A 20,818-nucleotide genomic window follows, 5' to 3' on the forward strand; every position below is an offset into this window, starting at 1 on the left:
CAGGAAATGGCCTTGTTTAAGGAAGTTAAGTGTCTCCAGATCATTCCGTCTTACCTGGTGCAGCCACTGAAGGCAAACTCTTCGGTCCATCTGGCAATGAGTCAGGTGGACCTCCTGGCCCGGCTGCTCCGAGACCTGGGCACCAGGAACTCCGGCTTCACTGTTGATAACGTGATGAAGGTAAGTGGCCGCCGCCACTCACCACTGTGGCCCCAGCACTAAAACCGTGCCTGGGGCACAGTGTCTAGTTGGTGTTTGCTGAGTGAATGAATGGCTGAGAGATTTCAGAAAAATAACCGTTGTCTCATCTAACAAACAAGGGCGCCTGCACCCTTCCCACTGTTCGTAATTCCATCCGTTGGTGCATGGTGTCTGCAGATCTTTGTCCACAGTGGGAAACAAGTCATAAGAAATATTTGTCAGTAAGAGATGATAACTGCAGGAATGGAGAACATCAAGTACAGGCTGAGTATCCCTTATCCAAAATTCTTGGGGCCAGGAGGGTTTCAGATTTCAGATTTTGGAATATTTGTATTATACTTAGCGGTTGAACATCTCAAATCCAAATTTAAAATGCTCCAAGGAGCATTTCCCTTGAGTGTCACATCAGCACTCAGAAAGTTTCGGATTTTGGAACATTGTGGATTTCAGATTTTCAGATTTGGGATGCTCAGCCTGTAAAGTGTAAGTGTATGTATTTTTTGTGCTTTGGACAACTTAATGAAACCGTGGAAGTTGGAAGAGAAATTTTCTGCCAATCAATAATTCCTTACTTCCTGATTTCAGACATGTTGAAAATGTAGCCCTGACTGTGTAGCCACCCTCTTGGCCAGGCATGTAGGTAACACGCTCCACACTGTGATGTTCCCAGTGCCCGGCAATCAGCTGTCTGTCCTCATTGCACCCGTGTGGAGAGAGGCGGAGGCAGCTGAGATGTACTCAAACGCCACCTTTCTTCTGTGTTGATTCTATATATCCGTTGACTCCAGATGCCTGAATTTGGACCTGACCTAATAAAATGTATAGTCAGAAAGGCCAGCATCATGTTTTCTTAATAGCAGTGTGATTTAGACTCGGAAGGAAAGAAGCCCACGCCGTCCTGGTCCCCTGCAGCACTCAGAGCCTCGTCGTCTCTGTTCCTTTGCTAGTTCTTCTTCAGCTTCCTGATTTTACATTTGAAGTGTCCATGCCTAATTCTTCCTTATGATTTGTGCCCGTGTCCCTTCCCTCAGTGATTCCAGCCAGCTGCACTTCATGTGTTCATCGAAGGCTCTCAGGTTTATATCCCTGGCCTGTACACTGCTCTGAGCCTCTGACTCACATCCCATCGCCTGCTCAGCATCCCTCTTGGAGATCAGCAAGCTCAGGCTTACCCCGTCCAAATCAGACCTGGCTTGTTCCTCCTCAGCCTGTCCCGTTTCAGCAGGGAGCAGCTCCATTCTTCCACTGGCTCAGGCCACAAACCCTGGAGTCATCTTTGATTCTTCCCATTGTATCAAACTCCATCAACAAATGCTTTGAGCTCTCCCTAAAAATACATCCAGAACCTGACCAGATCTTACACCTTCACTGCCGCTACCCAGGTCTAGCCGCCATCATCTCTTGCATGGATTATTGTCACAGACTCCCCAGTGGACTTTCCACTTCTGTCCTTGTCCCTCCTCTGTAGGCGGTTTTTAACACAGCACTGAGAGGTCTCCCATGGACATAGGTTAGATCTTGATACTCTCTGCTCAGGCTGGCCAGTGTGTCCCTTTGTACTCAGAGAAAGAAAATCTTTTCATTTCTTTTTTATTTTGTTTGGGTTTTTTTTTTTTTTTCTCTTTTTTTCTCCCCCTCTCCCCTTTCTTTCTCACTTTATATCAAAAGCTATGTTTTGGGGGGTTTGGGGGATTTGTTTTGTTTTGGTTTTTGTTGTTTGTTTTGCTTTGAGACAGGATCTCACTCTGTTGTCCAGGCTGGAGTGCAGTGGCGTCAGCCTAGCTCACAGCAACCTCAAACTCCTGGGCTCAAGTGCTCCTCTTGCCTCAGCCTCCTAAGAAGCTGGGACAACAGGCACTCACCACGACACCTGGCTAATTTTTCTATTTTTTATAGAGACAGGGTCTCGCTATGTTGACCAGGCTGGTCTCAAATTCTTGGCCTGAAGCGATCCTCCCACCTTGGCCTCCCAAGGTGACAGTATTATAGGTGTGAGCCACCTTGTGGACCCAAAGTCTTTTCATTTCTGATTGCAAACTGCCAGTTCTCTCCTCAGTTCATCTCTTCCTTTTGTAGAGCTTGTCAAGGCAGCCAGTTGTAGCCCAAACACACCAATACCCTAATTATTTCTGTCCATTTCTCTTGGCACGACCAGCTCAGTAGGCCCATCTCTGCCTTCTGAGTTGTATGGTTGGCAAGAGCTATAGTGACTGTGTGCCCTGCGTAATAACATGGTCTCAGCATCTCTCCTGTCTCACATATTTAAATTATTACGGCAGCACCCCACTTCAAGATAGCAGTTTAAGCATTAGTTCCAGGAAGCCATGGTACAGCAACAAACTCCAAACTGTCTGTGGCTACCACATGCATTTCTGGCTCTCTCGCCGTGGTCCAGTGCAGCTTGCAAGGATAGACCATGCTCTAATCCGTGCAGTCATCCAGGAACTTGGTGTTCTTCAAATGTGAAGCCACCAGCCTCCGCATGTGACCTCCAAGGCTCCTCAGTAAAGGAAAATGACTAGAGGATTGTGCGTGGGAAGTTGCCATGGGTTAAGCCTCTGCCACCCACGTTCCTGTTGACCAAGATGGGCTGTACTCACCGCCGGGGACTGAAAAGTATGGGACAGCAGAGCACCAAGGAAGAGAAGGAGACTGGTTTACCAAGCACACAGTTGTGTTCTAGTCCATCTAAATGCTGGTAGGAATGATCCAAATGGAAAGAAGAAAGAACCGATGAAAGTAGGAGCCGAGTGTGGGGGACTAGCGCGAGCCGAGTCCTGGCATGGCCCGGGGCACTGGGCTCCGCACACAGCAGGAGGGCTGGCCACAGACGGGGCCGGGCATCGTGCTCCTCACGGCAGAAGGGCAGCACCAAGCCGAGAATGGGTGATGGAGGTTGGAGAGGTGAGAAGGCAGAGGAGAGGCTCACCCAGGAGTCTGAGTGGCTGACAGGGAATGCTGCGAAGCACCTGGGGCCCCTGGCGCATGTGGCCGGAAGTCCACGGTGAAGCAGCCGGCGCCTCTGTGGTCCGCAGGCACGTTCCGCTGCACCTGTGATGCAAAGGAAGGAGAAAGGGTCCAGGATTTTGAGGGTGCACGCGAATGCCAGAAGGCGCGGTAATGAGGGCCTGTATGTCCAAGCTGGACACAGGGCCACGGGGACTGGCAGGTGGTGAGAGATGGTAGAAAGGTGGTAGCAGGTGGCGGGGATGGACTGAAGGTCCTGTGGGGTTGGAGAATTGTTGGGGAAGGGGCACAAAAAGAAGTGACCTGGAAAGGTGGGAAGTGATAGTCAGACTTTTCAGACGTGGTGTGGCGACTGGAAATGACAAGGTCTGGGCTGGAACCCGAGTGTGCCTGGCTCAGGCTGAGACTGGCAGAAGTGAGGAAGCCCAGGGACTGAGAGGCCCTGATGCCCACGTTAGTGTCACCTGTGAATAGACAAATAATGATATGTTCTTATGACTGAACACCGTAGAGCAGTTGAAATGAAAGAAATAGATCAAGATAAATGAATGTGCGTCGATCTTGAAAGGTAACGCTGGCACGCACAGGACACTGGTCATGGTGTTGAGCTGCATGCCCACGTCCACACGCACACTTGGGCCATGTGCACTTCGCATTGAATGAGGACACGGGGGCAGCACCGCGTCGGCTTGAGGGGAGTGGGCGCCTCCACAAGGGACGGGCGACAGTGGCCCGGGAGACGCACAGAGGGAACCCCACCACAGCGCAGCGCTTGTTTCCTGGGAACGGTGATCCCAAACAAGAATGGTGCTAATAGAACTGTAACACTGGTTAAGTCTGGGCTGTGGATCCATGAGGTTTATTATATCTTTGTTCTGTATGTTTGGAATATTTTGTCATACTTAATATGAAGTTTATAGAAGGACATAACCTTAGAAATGTTTGTTAATATGTTAAGTGGAAAAAAGCAAAACAAACTGAGTTCAACTAAGTGTGCAAGGCCAATTAAGGAAAATTCTCTGTATCTTAATATATGGGATTCTGGGCCCGTTGTTTTCGTTTTTCTTTTCTTTATTTTTCAGACTTTTATGATGTACCTATATTTCTTTTATGCTGGAAGAAATTGATTTTGTTATTTTAAGAATCAATAACAACAAGAAACCCTCCCAACTTTATTTTTAGTTTTCAGTGAGTGCCCTGGAGCATAGAGTATATGAGGTTCGAGAAACAGCGGTTAGAATTATTTTGGACATGTATAAACAGCACCAGGCTTTTATTCTAGAATACCTTCCTCCAGATGACATCAACACACGCAAGAACGTTCTCTACAAAACAATTTTTGAGGGATTTGCTAAAATAGATGGCAGACCTACAGATGCTGAAATTAGGGTAAGTTAACCTTCATGAAATTATGATCTAATGCTGTATTTAAGAAATTACTTGGTACGTGAATAAATAACACATTATTTTAAGGAGCCGTTTACACAGGAAGCGCAGGCATACTGGCTGAGAATATTGGCTCCAGAGTTCAGATCCTGGCACTTCCACTTTTTGCCTGTGAGACCCGCAGGCTCCAGGCAGTAAATAGTAACGAGACAGCCGTGAGGACGTCTGCAGTTTTATCTGTCAGTGAACATTTATCGAACTAATCTGATAAATTTACTTTTAGCCCTAATTACATTATTAATCTTAGTGAATATTATATAAGAAACATAACGTATAGGCCATAATTTGTCTCCCAATTTCTTAATATTACCCTAAAAAGCTATCCTAATGGGAAAATAATTTTCTTACCAGGCACAGAAAAAAGCAGCTACAGGAGAAGCAGAAAAACAAAGGAAAGAAGAAATAAAAGCTTTGCAAGCGCAGTTGGCAGCACTGAAAGAGATTCAGGCTGAAGTCCAGGTTGGAAGTTAACCTTTCACCAATACGGTTTTGGTTGAAATTTATCTTGTTATGTAGATCCATAACATGCTTGATTTACTTTTCATGGGATTATGCAAGAAGATATCTTTATTCTTTATTGTTTTTAAAAATTAGTTTTGGGGTAAATCAAAGGAGTCCTCCATAGGTAGCTGGAATCAGATGTTGAGAACTCTGCCTGCTCCGTCTCCTGTCCGGACTGGAGTGGGCAGGGGCTGCTGCCGGTGTTCAGGGAGGGGCTGGGGGGGGGCGGGCACAGAACTCCTCTCCTCCTTGGCACCCCAGTCCCCTTCAGGGGAAAAGGAGAAAAATAAGCTGGAATCTGAAGACTTGCCTGCAAGGCATTAAAAAAGGAAGGTGTCAGGTTAATGTTCTACTTCAGGGAGCCGTTACTCCTGAGCCGACGGGAGGCATCGTGTTCAGTGGGGTCGGATAGCGCTTGGTTGTATATAAACATGTGCCTCCTCAGCGGCCCTGCTTCTAGATTTGAGTTTGTTTCATCACACTGATACTGTGATGAAGTTCCTTAAGTTGAAACAAAATTTCTTTGGAAAAAAAGTAAAAGAAAAGGTGGGGAGACAGGAAGTGGCCATCCAGTGCCTGAGGTTCAGTGGTGCGGGTGACAAGTTCTAGGCCGCTGGGCCGCCTCCCGCCCGCAGTCAGCTCCACCGCGCCACGCACGCGGGAAGCTGGCAGGGGCAGATCTCACGGTAAGGGTTCTTACCACAACTGTTTTAAAAAGAAACGGATAAGAATGGGAAAAAAAGAAAATAAGCCTGAATGTATGTTGAACTTCCTATGGCAAAGTGCCAGAATGTCAGAATAATGAGAAAAGGAGAGAAGAGGCGAGGAGGAGGCTGGTGGGCCTGTGACCCGGGGCGCGTCCCTGGCTCAGGTGGTAGATTCACAGCGACCTCCGAAGCGGGTCAGGCACATGCTAATTGTTATTCCTAATGGTACACACACGAGGAAACAACCATAGCAAGCTAAAGAGACTGCCTCACGCATGCTGCACGCGTTGCCAGTGCCTGCTGCCCTCACCCCACCCGGGACCCCACGGCTGTGGCTCCTGGTGTAGTGCCACCTCAGAAGCTGTTCCCAGGACGGACGTGTCCTGGGTCACCTGTGCTGACAGACTGCACGGCCAGCACACAGCTCTCCTGTAGTGCCTTCGCAGTCCCTGCTCGCTGACTCAGTGTTTGCTGAGCCCTGCTCTGTGCCCGGCACTGTCCGGGCTCCGGAAGTGCAGCAGGCAGCAAAGCAGAGGCTGGTCCTCCGGGCCTGGTGCTCTAGAGAGGAGCAGGCAGGGGAGAGACACAGGCCGGGCACACTCAGGGAACACCAGGGAAGCCATGCAGCTGGGGCACGAGGAGCAGCTTGGACTTTGGAGATGAACTGCAAGAAGAGTAGCTTAGGAATCCATCAAGGGTTTTGGACAGAAGTCAGTCACCTTGCTGCGGTGTTAAAGGGTCCATCTGGCACCTGGATGAGGAGCAGCAGGGAGATCCCTTTCAAAGCCGTGCTCACAGTCCTGGCAAGAGACGGCCATGCTAGCAGTGGAGATGGTGAGAAGTGGTTGGATTCTGCCTGTGTTTGGAAGTAGAGCCTGCGGGACTTGCTGACGGGTCTGAGAGAGGCCAGAAAGAGGAGTTGGAGCTCTGCAGGCTTCGTGGCCTGAGTGGCCGAGGACGGGACTCGATGATCTGAGACAAGAAGACGCTGAACAGCAGGCTTGGGAGGGAGAGCGGCGGGTTTGCATTAGACACGTGGAGTTTATGCAGAGAGGAGCATGGGCACCGGACAGGAGGCCACTCGGGTAGCACCGGCAGACGGGAGGAGAGATCGGAGTGCAGAGTCCTGGGGAGGTGGCCAGGTGTGTCTGAGGGAGGGGCCAGAGAAGGTGGAGGAAACCAGGTGTCCTCGGGGCCAGACTGAGAAGGGAGAACCAACCGCCTCACGAGCCACCGAGAGGCCACGTGAGAGGGTGGTGACAAGTGGCGACGTGGAGGAGATTGGTGGCCTCAACTGGAGCTGTTTCCTGGGTGGTGGCGCTGAGGGCCCGAGGGGAGGGGCTTGCAAACAAAGGCAGGGGAGGGAGCGTGCAGACCTCTTTCCAAAAGCTTTGTTATTTGCTGATAGAAATTCTAAAACTAAAGCTAGAAACGTGCTTTCAGGATGGAAACCTACCCTGGCTAGACTCTTGCCCACACTGCAGCCCCTTGTCCCTGACCTTTCTATCTTTGTGTCTCAGGAAAAAGAAAGTGACGCTGTGAAGCCAAAGAATCCGGGTACGTACCTGCCCTCCGGAAACCCCTCTGTCGAATACCTGCTGTGCTCCAGACCTTGTAGAGCCCAGTGTAAAACGACACTACCTTTTTAACGGGGGTGATGTTTGTAAAGTATGATTCACATCACACTGGTTACTAAAATTTTGAAAGTTAATTTCTACAAAAAGTTACTTAAATTGTTTCCTTTTAATCTCTTTAGACACTCAAGGAAGGAGAGCGGCCCCGCCTGAAGGTCTGGAGATCACAGACAACCACTACTTAGACAAGTGAGTGAGGCGACCCAGGCTGCCCGCACAGGAACCTGGGTCATTGCGACTGGGTAAATGAACTGGCTTATTCCAGCAATTTAAAGGCTAGGGAAATTGCTCTCTAAACTAATCAGCATGAACTCTGAGTAAGTCAAGATAACTTCCCCTGTCTTTACCCCAGCAGAAGTTTCCTGCCTATTTGTCAAAATTGCTGTTACAGGCACAGGTATCATAGCAGCAAAACACTTTTTGCTGTACAGGGGCCAAAACGAATCTGTAAGGAATTTAAGGGCAATGTCTTTGTCTTTTTCTTGTGACTCAAAATATCCCTTCTGCTTGACCGTGCTAAGTTAGAATTTGAAGGGACCTTTAGCTAATTTATTTCCAGCTTCACCTACTTGGTGAAGACTCTTTTGGGGCATTTCAACAGGTGGCCCCTCCAGCCTCTGCCGCCGTCTCTCCAGGGAGGCCCAGCGGCCCGAGCAGACCGGGCAATGCGGGCGGCAGGCAGCGTGGAAGCTACCGGGATTAGGGACAGTTGCTCGTGAGGTGGGGCAGAGTGGCCGTTTCTGAACTGGACCTTTGCGTCATTTCCTACTTTTCTGCTTTTTCAGTTTGTGTATTTTCTGTGGGGAAAGGAGCGACTCCTTCACAGAGGAAGGCCTGGACCTGCACTACTGGAAGCACTGCCTCATGCTGGCCCGGTGCAGCCACTGCAAACAGGTCAGGCCGCGGGGGCTTGAGCACCCAGACTCACAAAGATACCCCAAGTCTTAGTGTTTTCCGAGGAGAAGTTGTGATAAAAGTCACGGAAGCGTGCATAGCACACACCGATGTCATTAAGTGTTACAGCGCAGGAGACCTCACACATCTCTCTCAGGGTGTCACCCTGCCCCGCTCCTCCCCACTGTCCTCAGCGCCTGAGCCCTGACACCACAAAGTAGCGCCTCTTGCTCTCCGGGCCTCACAGAAGTGGAGTCTTACGGTGTGTGATCATCTTGTGTCTTGTCCATTGTCTGAACAGACCACAGTTTATTCGTCCATGTTCTGTTCATGGGATTGGGTTTGTCCAGTTTGGGACTGTCATGAAGAACCTTCATGACATGTTACGCAAACGTTCTGGTCTGTGTCTTCTGAGCGCACGTTCTGGTCTGTGTCTTCTGAGACTCTCCTGGTTTGTGCCTGTCTGTGGGTTGCTGGTACCCTGGCGCCAGCTACAGCGCCAATGCCACGTGATGCTCCAGAGGGTGGTGCCAGCTCAGCCCCACCAACAGCCGTGAGAGTGGCTTGGTGCCCGCAGCATGACGGTGGCAGTGCTTCCTGCTGCTTGGCAGCTTCCAGTTTGCGTTTCCCTGCGACAGTGCAGCAGAGCACCCGTCCCTTTGTCTGTGGGCCACCGGCTGTCCTCTGCCATAAAACACCTTCTGGTCTCTGCCCATTTAAACTGGGTTGTCCACCTTTTTTGTTGTTGATTTGTAATCCTGTACACCTGGGAGTGAGCCCTTTGTCAGCTGGCTGCATGCACTGTGACCATCCTCTCCCACTCTGCATCTTGCATTTTCATTGTCTTAATGTGTCTTTTGATGAACAGAGGGCCATGGTTTTTTATGGTTCATGCTTTTTGTGTCCTGTTTAAGAAGTCTTTCCCTACCCTAAATTTTTAATCTCTTCTGTGATGCAGTGAGTCTTCTGTTTCAGTCCGTTTGTGTTGCTATAAAGGAATACTGGGGCTGGGTAACTAATAAGGAGAAAAGGTTTATTGGGCTGGTGATTCTGACGGCTGGAAAGTTCAAGCTTGGGCCTCTGCATCTGGGGAGGGCCTAGGCGGCTTCCACTCGCGGTGGAAGGTGAGGGGAGCCGGGGTGTGTGGAGATCACATGGCCAGAGAGGAAGCAAGAGAGGGGCGGTGCCAGGTGCATTTTGGCAGCCAGCTGTCAAGGGAGCTAACACAGCAGAGAACTCGCCCCTGGGGAAGGGCATTAATCTATCCATGAGGGATCTCCCCCGTGAGAGGAAATTAAAAACACCCAAAGAAATTTTTCTATTCTCTTGCTCCACAACAATCAACATGGAAGATTTGTGTGACCAAGCCTGTGGGGGGTTCCTCCCCACACACCGAGCAAGCAATTGTTCCTGTAGCCAGCACCAGCTGCGTGACCTCCAGTTCATTCTGACACTGCCTCTCGGGAAACAGTGTGAGATCCCACAGGGTGGGGGGTCAGTCCCCAAACTGCCACCCTCCCCAGCCCCGTCCAGACGCCAGCCACAAGTCCAGGCCTCCAGAACTTCTGACCGACTGGCTTCAGGTTGGGGTTCCCACACCCCCCGCTTTGGGTTTGATTAATTGGCTAGAGCTGCTCACAGAACTCAGGAAAACACATTTACCAATGTAATGCAAAGAACATCTTAAAGGATGCAAGCAAACAGCAAGAGATTCACAGGGCGAGGTCTGGAAGGGTCCGGAGCACAGGAGCTCTGTCCCCAGGGAGTTGGGCTGCACCCCCTCTCAGCACATGGATAAGTTCTTGTTCGCCTTCCTGTCAGCCTCCATGTCTCAGCTCTCTAGAACCTACCCAAACCCGTCCTCTTGGGCCTGTGGTGGAGACTTTGTTGGGTAGGCAGGATTGACAACGTGTAGAAATGTGACAGGACAAAGGGGCACGATCTAATGCTGATAGACTGAGTGGGGAAACCCAGCGAGGCCCATCTGTTCAGAGTCTTCCTGGCCTCTCTGAGCAGCGTCCTTCCTTCTGGGTGTGGGGCAGGACCCTCTCTGGAATGAGGGTCTTACGACCCACAATCAGATTAGAGTCCTCCCTTGGGCAGGAGCAGGTCAGAGAAAGACTCTGCTTCTCAGGCCCCCAGCGCCCCAACATTGTAGCAAGAGCAATGGGAGTTATGACCCAGGAGCCGTGGATGAAAACCCATATGTATGTCAGTCATAGTCCCACACCCCCATGACCCAGACGCCCCCAGCACCACCACACTCAGAGTTAAGTTCAACATGAGATTTGGTGGGGACAAACAACCATATCCAAACCAGTGCACCTGTTTTAATAAAGAAGGAAAACTGAAGGGAGAATGAACTTCCTTCATTAACCTTGGGACTCTCAAGTTTACAGGGAAGAGTTTGAATGGGCAGATCCTACCCTCTGAGCAGCGACCCCTCAGACCAGCAGGGTACACTCCTAAAACCCCCGTGTGGCCGACTGGCATCTCCAGCACTGTGTGGAGGCCTGTGGCATGGAGCTGTGGGCGTTTATAAGTCATCCTGCTGAAGTGGCGAGGCGACCTCTTAGCCTTCTTCATGCGCATTCCTAGAAAGAGTGGCAAGCTGGGATTTGAACCCAGGGCCACACGTTTAAACACTGAGCCACTCTGCCCCCGGTACAAGTATCACACTCAAATCTACCGTCTCTTCCCCGATCCCACCCCTCGGGGTGACCTTTATATGGTGCTAAGGTGACAGGAAAGGAAAGACACAGGGTCTTCGGGGCAGTGTAATGAATGACCCCAGGCGCTCTGGACAAGTGCCAAAGGTGAAAGACCACGGCTCCCCTTCACTGTGGGCGACACAGAAAACCTGCCGGGTTTGCACAGGAATAGGGAGCACCTTCCGCATTCTCAGCAACGTGCTTTTCCTGCATTTCAAAATCCAGGTGGTCGAGATTTCCAGCCTAACGGAGCACTTGCTGACGGAATGTGACAAAAAAGACAGGTTTGGAAAGTGCTATCGTTGCAGCGAGGCTGTTTTAAAGGAGGAGCTGCCCAGACACATAAAAATCAAGGATTGCAACCGTGAGTGCCTCTGCTTAGCTCCCGTGCCGTTTGGTCACCGGATGCCCTCCTTGGGGAAAGCATAGCTGCTGACGGGCGTTGGCAAGGGCTGGGTGCAGTTGCAGAGCGTCCGGCGGGCAGGCAGAGGTGATGGGTCCTGTTCTCCCCCTGTCGTTCAGGTTTCCTGAGTAACAAAATCTTTCTGAAACCATTTCAGCAGCCAAATCAGAGAAGTTGGCAAACCGATGTCCTTTGTGCCATGAGAATTTCACACCTGGAGAAGAGGTGAGTGCTCAGGACAGGGAGCAACGGGAAAGTAATTTAACACTCATAATGATGATGATGTTGATGTTGTCAGTGCTGGACCACAGCCGAAGTAAAACACATTGCGTATTCCGGGAACAGTTATTCCATTTACCTACATGTTCACGTGATTTCTTTCCATAACATTGGTAAGCGATTTATTCAAGTAGTCTCGGTTCATTGGGGTATGAGTTTGGAGCGGTTGTATTTTGTTCTGCTCATGGTTTTCATCTAGACGTTGAGGCCCTAAATGGCATCTTGGCCAGATTCTGTAAAACTCTGGTCCCTTTTGATTAATAGCTGAGCCTGGTTGGGTTTAACAGTTGTGCTCCCTGTCCAAGCTCTCCTCCCTGTCCCAGCGCAAGCTGTGTGTGTGACCCCGCAGGCCTGGCGGGGAGGGGGCAGGCTCCTCCATGCCCGCCTGTCCTTCCCCACATGTTCTGCTTCTCTGGTGCTGGAGGCGTCAGGGACAGACTGGGGGACCCAAGGCTCCATATCTGTGGTGGCTCTCTGCTCTGTCCAACATGACAGGCTGGCGATGACCTCTTGGTGCCAGGCAGGGGGTGAGCACCGGGGGCCTGCCCAGGGCCTGGTTTTGGAGATGGCATCTGGCTAACCAGCTTTCACGCCATTCTCCATGGCTCCTGCCCCCTGCGGCCCACCCACTGCGTCCTGCTGCTGGGCTCTCCTCGCCCCGCCTCCAGGATAGGGTACCAGCAAAGTGGCTCAAAGCAGCCATCTCTGCAGCTGTCTCTTGACTGTAGAAACTCATATACCAAATGGAGGGAAAACAGTCCACCCCAGCCACTCCCTCAGCCCTGTGTCTCTGCTCCACTGTGCGGTTCTCCCTCCACTGGAAAATTCCAGATGCATCACAAAGTACACAGAAGAGTAAAAGAAACCCTGGGTGCCCTTCGTGTGCCAGTCACCCAGCTTGAGTCACTGTGGACTTAGCCAGGCTGGTTTCCTCTGTACCCACCCCCACGTGCCCCTTGTCGTGCTGAGCTGAGGCAAACGGGGACGGCACGCTTCTCCTCCAGACGCTCCAGCGCGGAGCCTGCACAGTGAGCACTTGGCACACAGCCGCAGCGGCATTACCTCAGCCTCCCGCTTTGTCCATCCACATTGTCCATTGTCTCGTGGCCCAGAAGCACTTGGGTACCAGCACCCGTGGGAGGCTCACACGCTGGGATTGGTGGACATGTTTTTAAATAGCTTCCTTCTCCTACACTTTTTCCTTACACTTTATCTGGTGAGGAAAAGAGGCCATTTGTCCAACAGGTTTTCCATCGTCTGGATTTGCTGCCAGTGCCCCCACGGAGGTGCTTGAATGTTCCTCCGTCCCCTTATTTCCTGTGATGTGGAGGTGGGTCTGTAGGCCTCATCAGATGCGGACAGGTTTGGCTCTTCTCTTTTGGTGTGGCTCCCTGGCGGCAGTGGCGGGCCCGTCCCTCGGGGCACGCGGTGTGTGTGACGGCAGCCACCACCGCTCTGCAGGCCGAGACTGGCAGCTCGTGGCCCTGCACAGCCCTGTGATCTCACTCTGTCTCCTCCTCACTCGTTTGCTTCGTTCATGTCTTTAAGCAGAAGCTCATCTGCGCTTTGGCTACCCTGGGCTGGGCTGTGTTGGAGAGGCAGGACGACGGTTTAGTTCTTTTCCTTTGTTCACCGGTTTCCAAAATAGTAAGTTAGTTCACTAGTGTCTTCCAGTGGTAGCTAAATGTTTTTGTTTTGAATTTAAACTATTTGAAGTGTTCCAATCACTGCAGGTACTGTCCTCAGTGGTGTGTGAACTGTGCCCTCTCTGGCCGATGACAGCCCCTTCAGCTGTTTCCCGAGGCTTCTGATGTGACCCACGTGGCCTCAGACAGCGTCCTCTTATTTGGTACATGCCGCCCAGCCTGGAATCAGCCACCTCGTCAAGGAGGCCAGTCCCCTTTAGCAGAAATTGATGTTTCAAGATGGCACAGGGGCCTCGCGTGCTCTTTGCTATAGGGTGGGTCATGTTGCTGGGTGTCTCAGTGGACAGAGCCGGGAGGAACGCTGTGCAGTCACCTCGTTTCCCTCTTACACCTGTGTCTCCTCTTTCTTGCACCCAAGAGCCCCGGTCCCCACAAGGCCTGCAGACACAGAAGCAGCATATCGTGGACGGTCCGTTAGTCATGCCCCGCTCTGCACGTGGCACAGCCTGGAACAGCAGCACCCCCCACGGCAGTGAGGTGGCTGCTGAGATGAGGTTTGTCCCACTGTCCTGACCACGGGTTCCATTCGTAGCGTACAGTCCAGTGGCTCTGCCTTAAAAATCCTTTGGGAGAGTTCCAGTGGGCTGCACCACCAACTGTAAACACAGGTTCATTTGTTTCATTTTATATTCAACTTTTAGGGGATTTTTAAAAATTAATTTCTATAATTCTATGAGCTACATGGCTTCAAGTCTGTAATCAGGCACCTCCAAAGACGCCTGGATCAAAGTTGCCATCCCTGCCCTACTTACCCCTCCAGCCTCATTGCAGAGGACGATTTTTTTTTATGATATATCGTTCCCCCTTTTTTCCAAACAAAGCAGCTCTCACGTGCACACACTCTCTCTTCCCCGGTTTATCTTTAGAGTTTAGGAGCCCTCATATGCTCATTCTAATGGTTACCCATGCTGATACTCGCACATGACACCAGAGTCCCCTCTTTGTTGGTTACTGTCTGTTGGTTTCCCACTAGGAGCAATACTACGATTAGCTAGGTGCCGCCCATCCTTCCTCCCCTGCTTATCCCCAGCATCTGATGTGAGCTGATGTCCTCTTCCACTTACTCTCCTTATCATCGCTTTCCCTGTGTCTGAGTTATTCACGCTGAGTGACACGTCGCCACACACCCAGCGGCACGTGCAGATAACAGTCATGGCTGCCCTGAGTCAGGAACCTGGGCACAGCCCACAGGGCCTCTGCCCAGGGTCCCCTGAGGCTGCAGTCTGGGTATCAGCTGGGCTGGTCTCACCTGTGGGCTCCACTGGGGAAGGGTCCCTTCAGGCTTCTTCCAGCAGCTGGCAGAGTATTTCCTGTGGTCATAGGACTGAGGTCCCCGAGCTTTTGCTGGCCGTCAGCTGGGGGCACACTTGGTGCCCAGAGGGACCACAGTCCCCGACCCCATGGGCCCCTCCACGCAGCTCAGGTGTTCAGGCCAGCAGGGAGGCCCTGTCACTGCACATCTTTCTGATCTAGCGTCGAGTAGCCAAGGGTGACTTTCCTGTCACCTGTGCCTCACTCTGCTGGATGGAAGCAAGTCGCAGGGCAGGGCCTGCAGACAGGCATGACTCATGGGGTCCCTGAGGGGGTGTCCGCACCCCCATCCTCCTACCCTGTCCCTACCTTTCAGTGGTTTCTTTTTTTTTTTTTTTTTTTTAGGCAAGCATGAAAATGAGGTTTATTGAGGGGAGTAAGATAGGATTATAGGGCAAGAACAAGATATAGGTTTACAGAGCAGGGTACACACAGCACAGGTGACGACCAGACCCGTCGTCACAGCAGGGCAAACAAAAGGAAGGGCAAAGAGGGAGACGGTGGTTTCTGACCTACGTTATCAGAGCACTTTGCTTGAAAGTGGATGTTTTTCACCATATTTGGAAATTGTTTTGCCATTAGTTCTTCAAACGTTTTTGCCTCCTCGCCTGCAGGGGCTCTGCTCACAGGCAGGATGTCAGACTGCCAGGTGTTGTCCTCAGGGTCACTGAGTTGTGTCCACTGTCGTCTTTTTTCTTTCTGTTCACTTGGATGGTCCGTTGACCCTTTCTCCCTCTGTCTCCAATCCTCTTTTCAGTGAATTTCCATTTCTAACATTGTACGTTTCAGTCCTAGAATTTGCATTTGGCTGGTTAGTTTTTCACAGGTTCAGTTTCTCTGCCAGGATTCCCCATCTCTTCACTCATTAAGATCCTCTTTTCCAAACAGCTTTATGGAGACACAGTTCACATGCCATATCGTTCACCCACTTTTAAAGCATAGAAATCCACAGTTTTTAGTATATTCATAGAGTTGTGCAGCCATAAGCACAATTTTGGAATGTTTTCATCACCCCAAAAGAAACGCAGCCCTGCCTGTCTCCCCATTTCTCCCCAAGCCCCTACCCAGCCCCCGGGAACCACCCATCTAGTTTCTGCCTCTATGGATTTGCCCATTCCTGACTTTTCACGTAAAGAGAATCATCCGCATGTGCCTTTTTGTGTCCTGCCGGTTGCACCCGCCTGGTGGTGTCAGGGTTGACCCACGTCCTCATATGTGTTGGCAGGAACTTCGTTCCGAATTTTGTTATCCATTCATCAGCTGACGGACATTAAGATCATCTTTTTACTTAAGTCCTTAAACATCATTATGACACCCACTTTACAGTCCTTGTGTGCTAAGTCGTAGGTTTGGAATTTTGGGACAGTGTGCAGTGGGGACAGTAAAGTGAGACGCTCACGCTGCACACGGTGTACGGGGAAGTCACAGGCGGACTCGGAATTCAGAAGTGGAAGACAAATCTTTTAGGAGACAACACAGATAAGAGAGTATCTTGGTGACTTCAGAGCAGGAAGGGATTTCTTAAACAGGACACAGAGGCTTAAACCTTGATGGAAAAGGTTGATAAATTCAGTCACATCGAAGATAAGAACGTCTGCAGGGTAGAGTTTCGGTTTCGTAAGATGAAGGAGTGCCAGAGATCGGTCGCAGGTGAATGTACTTAACGCTGCTAAACTGTACACTTTAAAAACTGACATTTTAAAATAAAACTATTAAATTTAAAAAACCAAGAACCTCTTCAGCAAAGGACACCATAAATAGCAGGAAATGGAGAATTGTTGACCATTATTCCTCAAGTGAGTGGGAGGAAGAGTCCCAGCAGGGCTTGAGCAGAGGAGTGACGTGGTCTGAGTGACATGGCTCAGCGCCAGGTGCTGTCACTGCTGCACCAGAGCCGAGAACAGGCCGCGGGCAGAGGGGTCGGGGTGCAGGCAGGAGGCGTGGGCAGCGTGGACCAGGTGAGAGCAGAGGGCTCCGCGGTGAGAGCAGTCCCTCTGGACAGGTTCTGAGGGGCACGGGACTTGCCACCGGAGTCCTCCCGCGTGGCAAGTGGGGGGCTGAAGGGGAGGAGTCGTGCAGTCAGGAGCTTGGCCTGGGCTGTGGAGCTGACAGGACTGTCAGGCGTCCCCTCAGACAGACGGGTCTGTCAGCGTGTGAGGGCTGGTGACCATCACACCAGTGAGCTGCCCCAAACAGAAGAGGACAGAGAGCCCTGGGGAGATGGGAGGGAAAAGGTAGACGGCAAAGGTGCTGGTGACAAAGTACAGGGAGGAGGCCACGCGGACACAGCCCGTCACGGACGTCCAGCGCCCTGCTGTCTGGCGACCACAATCCGTTGCTCCACGGTCCGCACAGGCTGCAGGGGGCCAGGTGGCTCCTAGGATCCCACCTGGGCTCTCACCTGTGTCTGGGGTGCTGGCTGCAGCTGCTCTAGGAGGGTCTTATTCCCGGACTGCCCACCCCAGCCACCAGCCCAGGTACAGCCCTCCTGTGGCAATGGTGCAGTTCGTCCCAGCCTTCCCGCATCTGCCACCCCGTTGGCCAAAGGGAGCCACCACCAGGACTTGAGGGGAGCAGGTGAGCCCACCTTTGTGCTGGGAAAGGGAAACATTGGGGCCATCAGGGCAATCTGCCTCCTGCCGCCCAGGAGGGGTGAGCAAGTGTGCCCCGTGCTGCTGGGAGCACCTCAGTGCTGGGGGCCATGGAGCTTGCTGGCAAGGGAGACAGAAGGGGGGAGCAGGGAACGTGACAGTCCCGTCGAGAGCGAGAGGCAGCGTGGAGCAGTGGCCGGACCAGCGGCCTGGCAGGCATTTAAACAGGAGGGAGAACACTGGGACAGCCCAGGTGTTGGGAAGGCCTGGGAAGCCAGCGGCAGCCTCTTTGTATGTAGCCGCGGGACGCGGAGGGCTCACAGACGACCTTGAAGGAGAGGAGCAGGCTGCAGAGGAAGTCAGGCCTTCGAAGGCACCACACCCTTCAGGGACGTGTGCGTGTGGTGTGACTAAGGAAGAGGGACGTGTGTGTGTGGTGTGACTAAGGAAGAGGGACGTGTGCGTGTGGTGTGACTAAGGAAGAGGGACGTGTGCGTGTGGTGTGACTAAGGAGAAGCAAAGACGAAGACGTTGGAAACGCCACGGGCAAGTGTGGCTGCGTGAGGGGGGAGCCTGTTTCCTGGCCTGGGCAGCGTCCATGCAGGCCTTCTGCTTCATGTGCTCACACTGCGCCTGTATGGCACATTTGCGCTCTTTGAAGAGAACATCTCACCTGCTGTGCATAAAGACGCTAGCCCTGAAGTCCCTGTTTCCCGGACTGCAGGAGCCGGTGCTCCCAGAGGTGGACCCTGCACAGAGGTGGTTAAGGTGCACCCTAAGGGCTGCACACGCAAGAGCCGTCCTCCAGGGCTCTTGCCGATTTGGCGGCCTCTCGTTTATGTCTTGCACAGCGAGTTGTCCTGGGTCTGGAAACACGCCAGGTCTACCTCAGCAGCCTGATTAACACGCTGCGGCCTCCTCTTTCTTGCAGGCGTGGAAAGCTCACCTGATGGGCCCTGCTGGCTGCACAATGAACCTGCGCAAGACACACATTCTGCAGAAGGCCCAGGCGCCGCAGCCAGGTAAGGGGGGGTGCGTGGGGTCTCCAGGCCTCCTTCCTGACTACTCAAAAGAGCATCCGGTTCTCCCCACATGCACCAAACTGCGCCACTGTTTCCAAGTCTCTCACAGGTGACATCAATGCAGTAGCAACAAAAGAGACTTGCTGGGCACTCTCAGGACACACACTGGTCCTCACACTTGTTCTGCCTCACTGACTCCAGAGTATTTTTTTTTAATAGATGAGGTCTCACTGCCACCCAGGCCAGAGTGCAGTGGCACAATCGTAGCTCACCGTAACCTCGAACTCCTGGGCTCAAGCATCCTCCTGCCTCAGCCTCCCAAGTATCTGGGACTACAGGTGTACACCAACACGCCTGGCTAATTTTTCTTATTTTTGGTAGAGACAGGGTCTCCCTGTGTTGCCCAGTCTGGTCTCAAACTCCTGGCCTCCAGTGATCCTCCTGCCCCAGCCTCCCAAAATGCTGAAATTACAGGTGTGAGCCAATAAGCCTGGCCTCCAGAGTTTTTAGAAACAACAAGTTAAATAGTAGACCAATAGAGAATGCCACCACCTAACCCATAAATCATAATTTTAACTATTTTATGTCAGAGTTAGAATGCCTTGCAGGAAAACATGCTATCTTTCATTAGAAAATTATTCCTGAACAAAGACCTTTGGAGACAGAACTTTATTTTAGGAATGATCCCTACACAGTAAAACAGGAGTGTCAGCCTGTGTCAGGCCGTGTGCTGAGGGCCACGCCCGGTGCCCACATGTCCCCATCCCAACCTCTTCCATAAGTGAAAGCTCACAGAGGCGGCCTGCCCGCAGTGACCCGGCCGGGCAGTTGATCTCTGGTCACGTGGCTGTTCATTTGCTGCTTCTGGAGCTGCCCATCGGGCGAATGGCCCAGCTCTGCCTGCACCGTGCCCCTGTGCCAGGTGTTCTCCCCTCTGCTGGCGCCCCCACGTGCACATCTCCAGCTGTGGCCAGCCGGGCCCTGTGGACTCTGTGACCGCTGTCCACCATGCTGGCCCCACCAGGCTCATCCCTGATTCCTGGAGATGGGTGACAGCCACTGTCAGGGGCCCGCAGGTTTGTGTCTGCTCCACTGTCAAAGCCGCCTCCTAATGCACCCCCTGTGCTTCCACTACAGGGAAAGGCCCAGCAGTGACCAAATCAAGCACCTCGATATTGAAAGTTGGAAGCAAGATCCCGACCCCCAGGGGAGGCCTGAGTAAAAGCTCTGGCAGGACATACACAAAGCGATGACACGACAGCCATTCCGTCCATCTCCACGGGACGGACCGAGTCTCCAGACACTGAACCATTTCTCCTAACAACTTTCTTTGGCCATGGCAACCCGTACCCTGGCTACGCTGCCCCCACCCCCTCGCCCAGCCACACACAGCCTCGCACGTGTCACGTCCCGTCAGCTCTCGTGCAGATGACGTGTGTGAAACTGACCAAAGAACCTGTGCCCCAGGGCCAGGACCTCTGCACACTGTGTGTTGAGTTTCAGGTTGACTTTCTCAGGCCTTCGTCAGGAACAGAAGAGCAGCCGTTGTCTGGAGAGAGCCAGACGTCACTGCGGGCTGTGCCACAGCAGCCACCAGGCAGCCGGCACACACACGGCATCCGCCCTTCTTAACTGCTTGGAGCAATTTCCATAAAAAATTTACCATAAGCCTTGTGCATATTGGTCTCTGTCACACATGGTAGAGTTTCCACAGGGCTGCGGCTCAGCTGGGCAGTGTCCCAGGGGAGTGGTGGCGTGCACAGGCATCTAACCATGCCACCTTCTCCCTGTGGGCCCTGCCTGCTAGGCTTTCTGCGGTGCACTTAGCCACGGGTGCGGGGTTTCAGTATCTGCAGAACTCATGTCTCCACTGTCACAGAAATAAAGGTACAAAAGAAAATCTAAACAAGTAGTTACGGAGAATTGGCCCCACTTCAGCACGTACCTTGCTCGATGCCTCTGAAGTAGCACTGTCTCTGCCACAGACGCTGCCCCCACCTGATCCCAACTCTGCAGTCCCCACCTGGAACTGAGGTTGACACTGATGTAGGCCCGTGTCATGCCTTTGCTCAGAGGTGCTTCAAATTCTCCACACTTTTGAATTCCTAAAGGAACCGCTGTTAAATGACCCGATTACCCTATGCTCACCCAGCTGGCCACATGTCAGTCACAAGCTTTTCTTACAGCCTAATTTGGATTCTGGCCTGGAATACCGTCCACTTCTATGTAATAAGCGGAGTCTTCAGCACAAATCCACAGGCCCAAAATCCTTCTGGTCTGGGTCTGTCGTCTGGTCCCTTTCAAATCCATATTATAATTGGAGCTGTAAGTTGACTTTATTCAAACACTCCATAGTGTGTTTAAAATACCAAGACTTTGCTTAAAATGGTGAAACCAAACCTCACAAAACGGTCCCCTAAGCAGGTCCTGACCTGCCCTCCCCGT

At 52.0% G+C, this 20,818-nt stretch overlaps 1 protein-coding gene across 1 annotated transcript in view; it reads left to right on the top strand.

Annotated features, from left to right (window-relative positions):
* CEP104 (centrosomal protein 104) overlaps positions 1 to 20,041 on the top strand; it is a 43,046-nt gene extending 23,005 nt beyond the window's left edge. Inside the window, exons 13-22 of the mRNA XM_045548690.1 lie at positions 4 to 180; positions 4,351 to 4,557; positions 4,966 to 5,073; positions 7,343 to 7,379; positions 7,579 to 7,645; positions 8,242 to 8,350; positions 11,287 to 11,425; positions 11,622 to 11,689; positions 18,283 to 18,373; positions 19,511 to 20,041. Coding sequence (XP_045404646.1) covers positions 4 to 180; positions 4,351 to 4,557; positions 4,966 to 5,073; positions 7,343 to 7,379; positions 7,579 to 7,645; positions 8,242 to 8,350; positions 11,287 to 11,425; positions 11,622 to 11,689; positions 18,283 to 18,373; positions 19,511 to 19,626 — 1,119 coding nt within the window. The 3' untranslated portion in view covers positions 19,627 to 20,041. The remainder of the gene's footprint in view (positions 1 to 3; positions 181 to 4,350; positions 4,558 to 4,965; positions 5,074 to 7,342; positions 7,380 to 7,578; positions 7,646 to 8,241; positions 8,351 to 11,286; positions 11,426 to 11,621; positions 11,690 to 18,282; positions 18,374 to 19,510) is intronic.
* The last annotated feature ends 777 nt before the right edge of the window (positions 20,042 to 20,818 follow it).

This window comes from Lemur catta, chromosome 3 (assembly GCF_020740605.2).
Source record: "Lemur catta isolate mLemCat1 chromosome 3, mLemCat1.pri, whole genome shotgun sequence".
Classification (NCBI taxonomy): Eukaryota; Metazoa; Chordata; class Mammalia; order Primates; family Lemuridae; genus Lemur; species Lemur catta.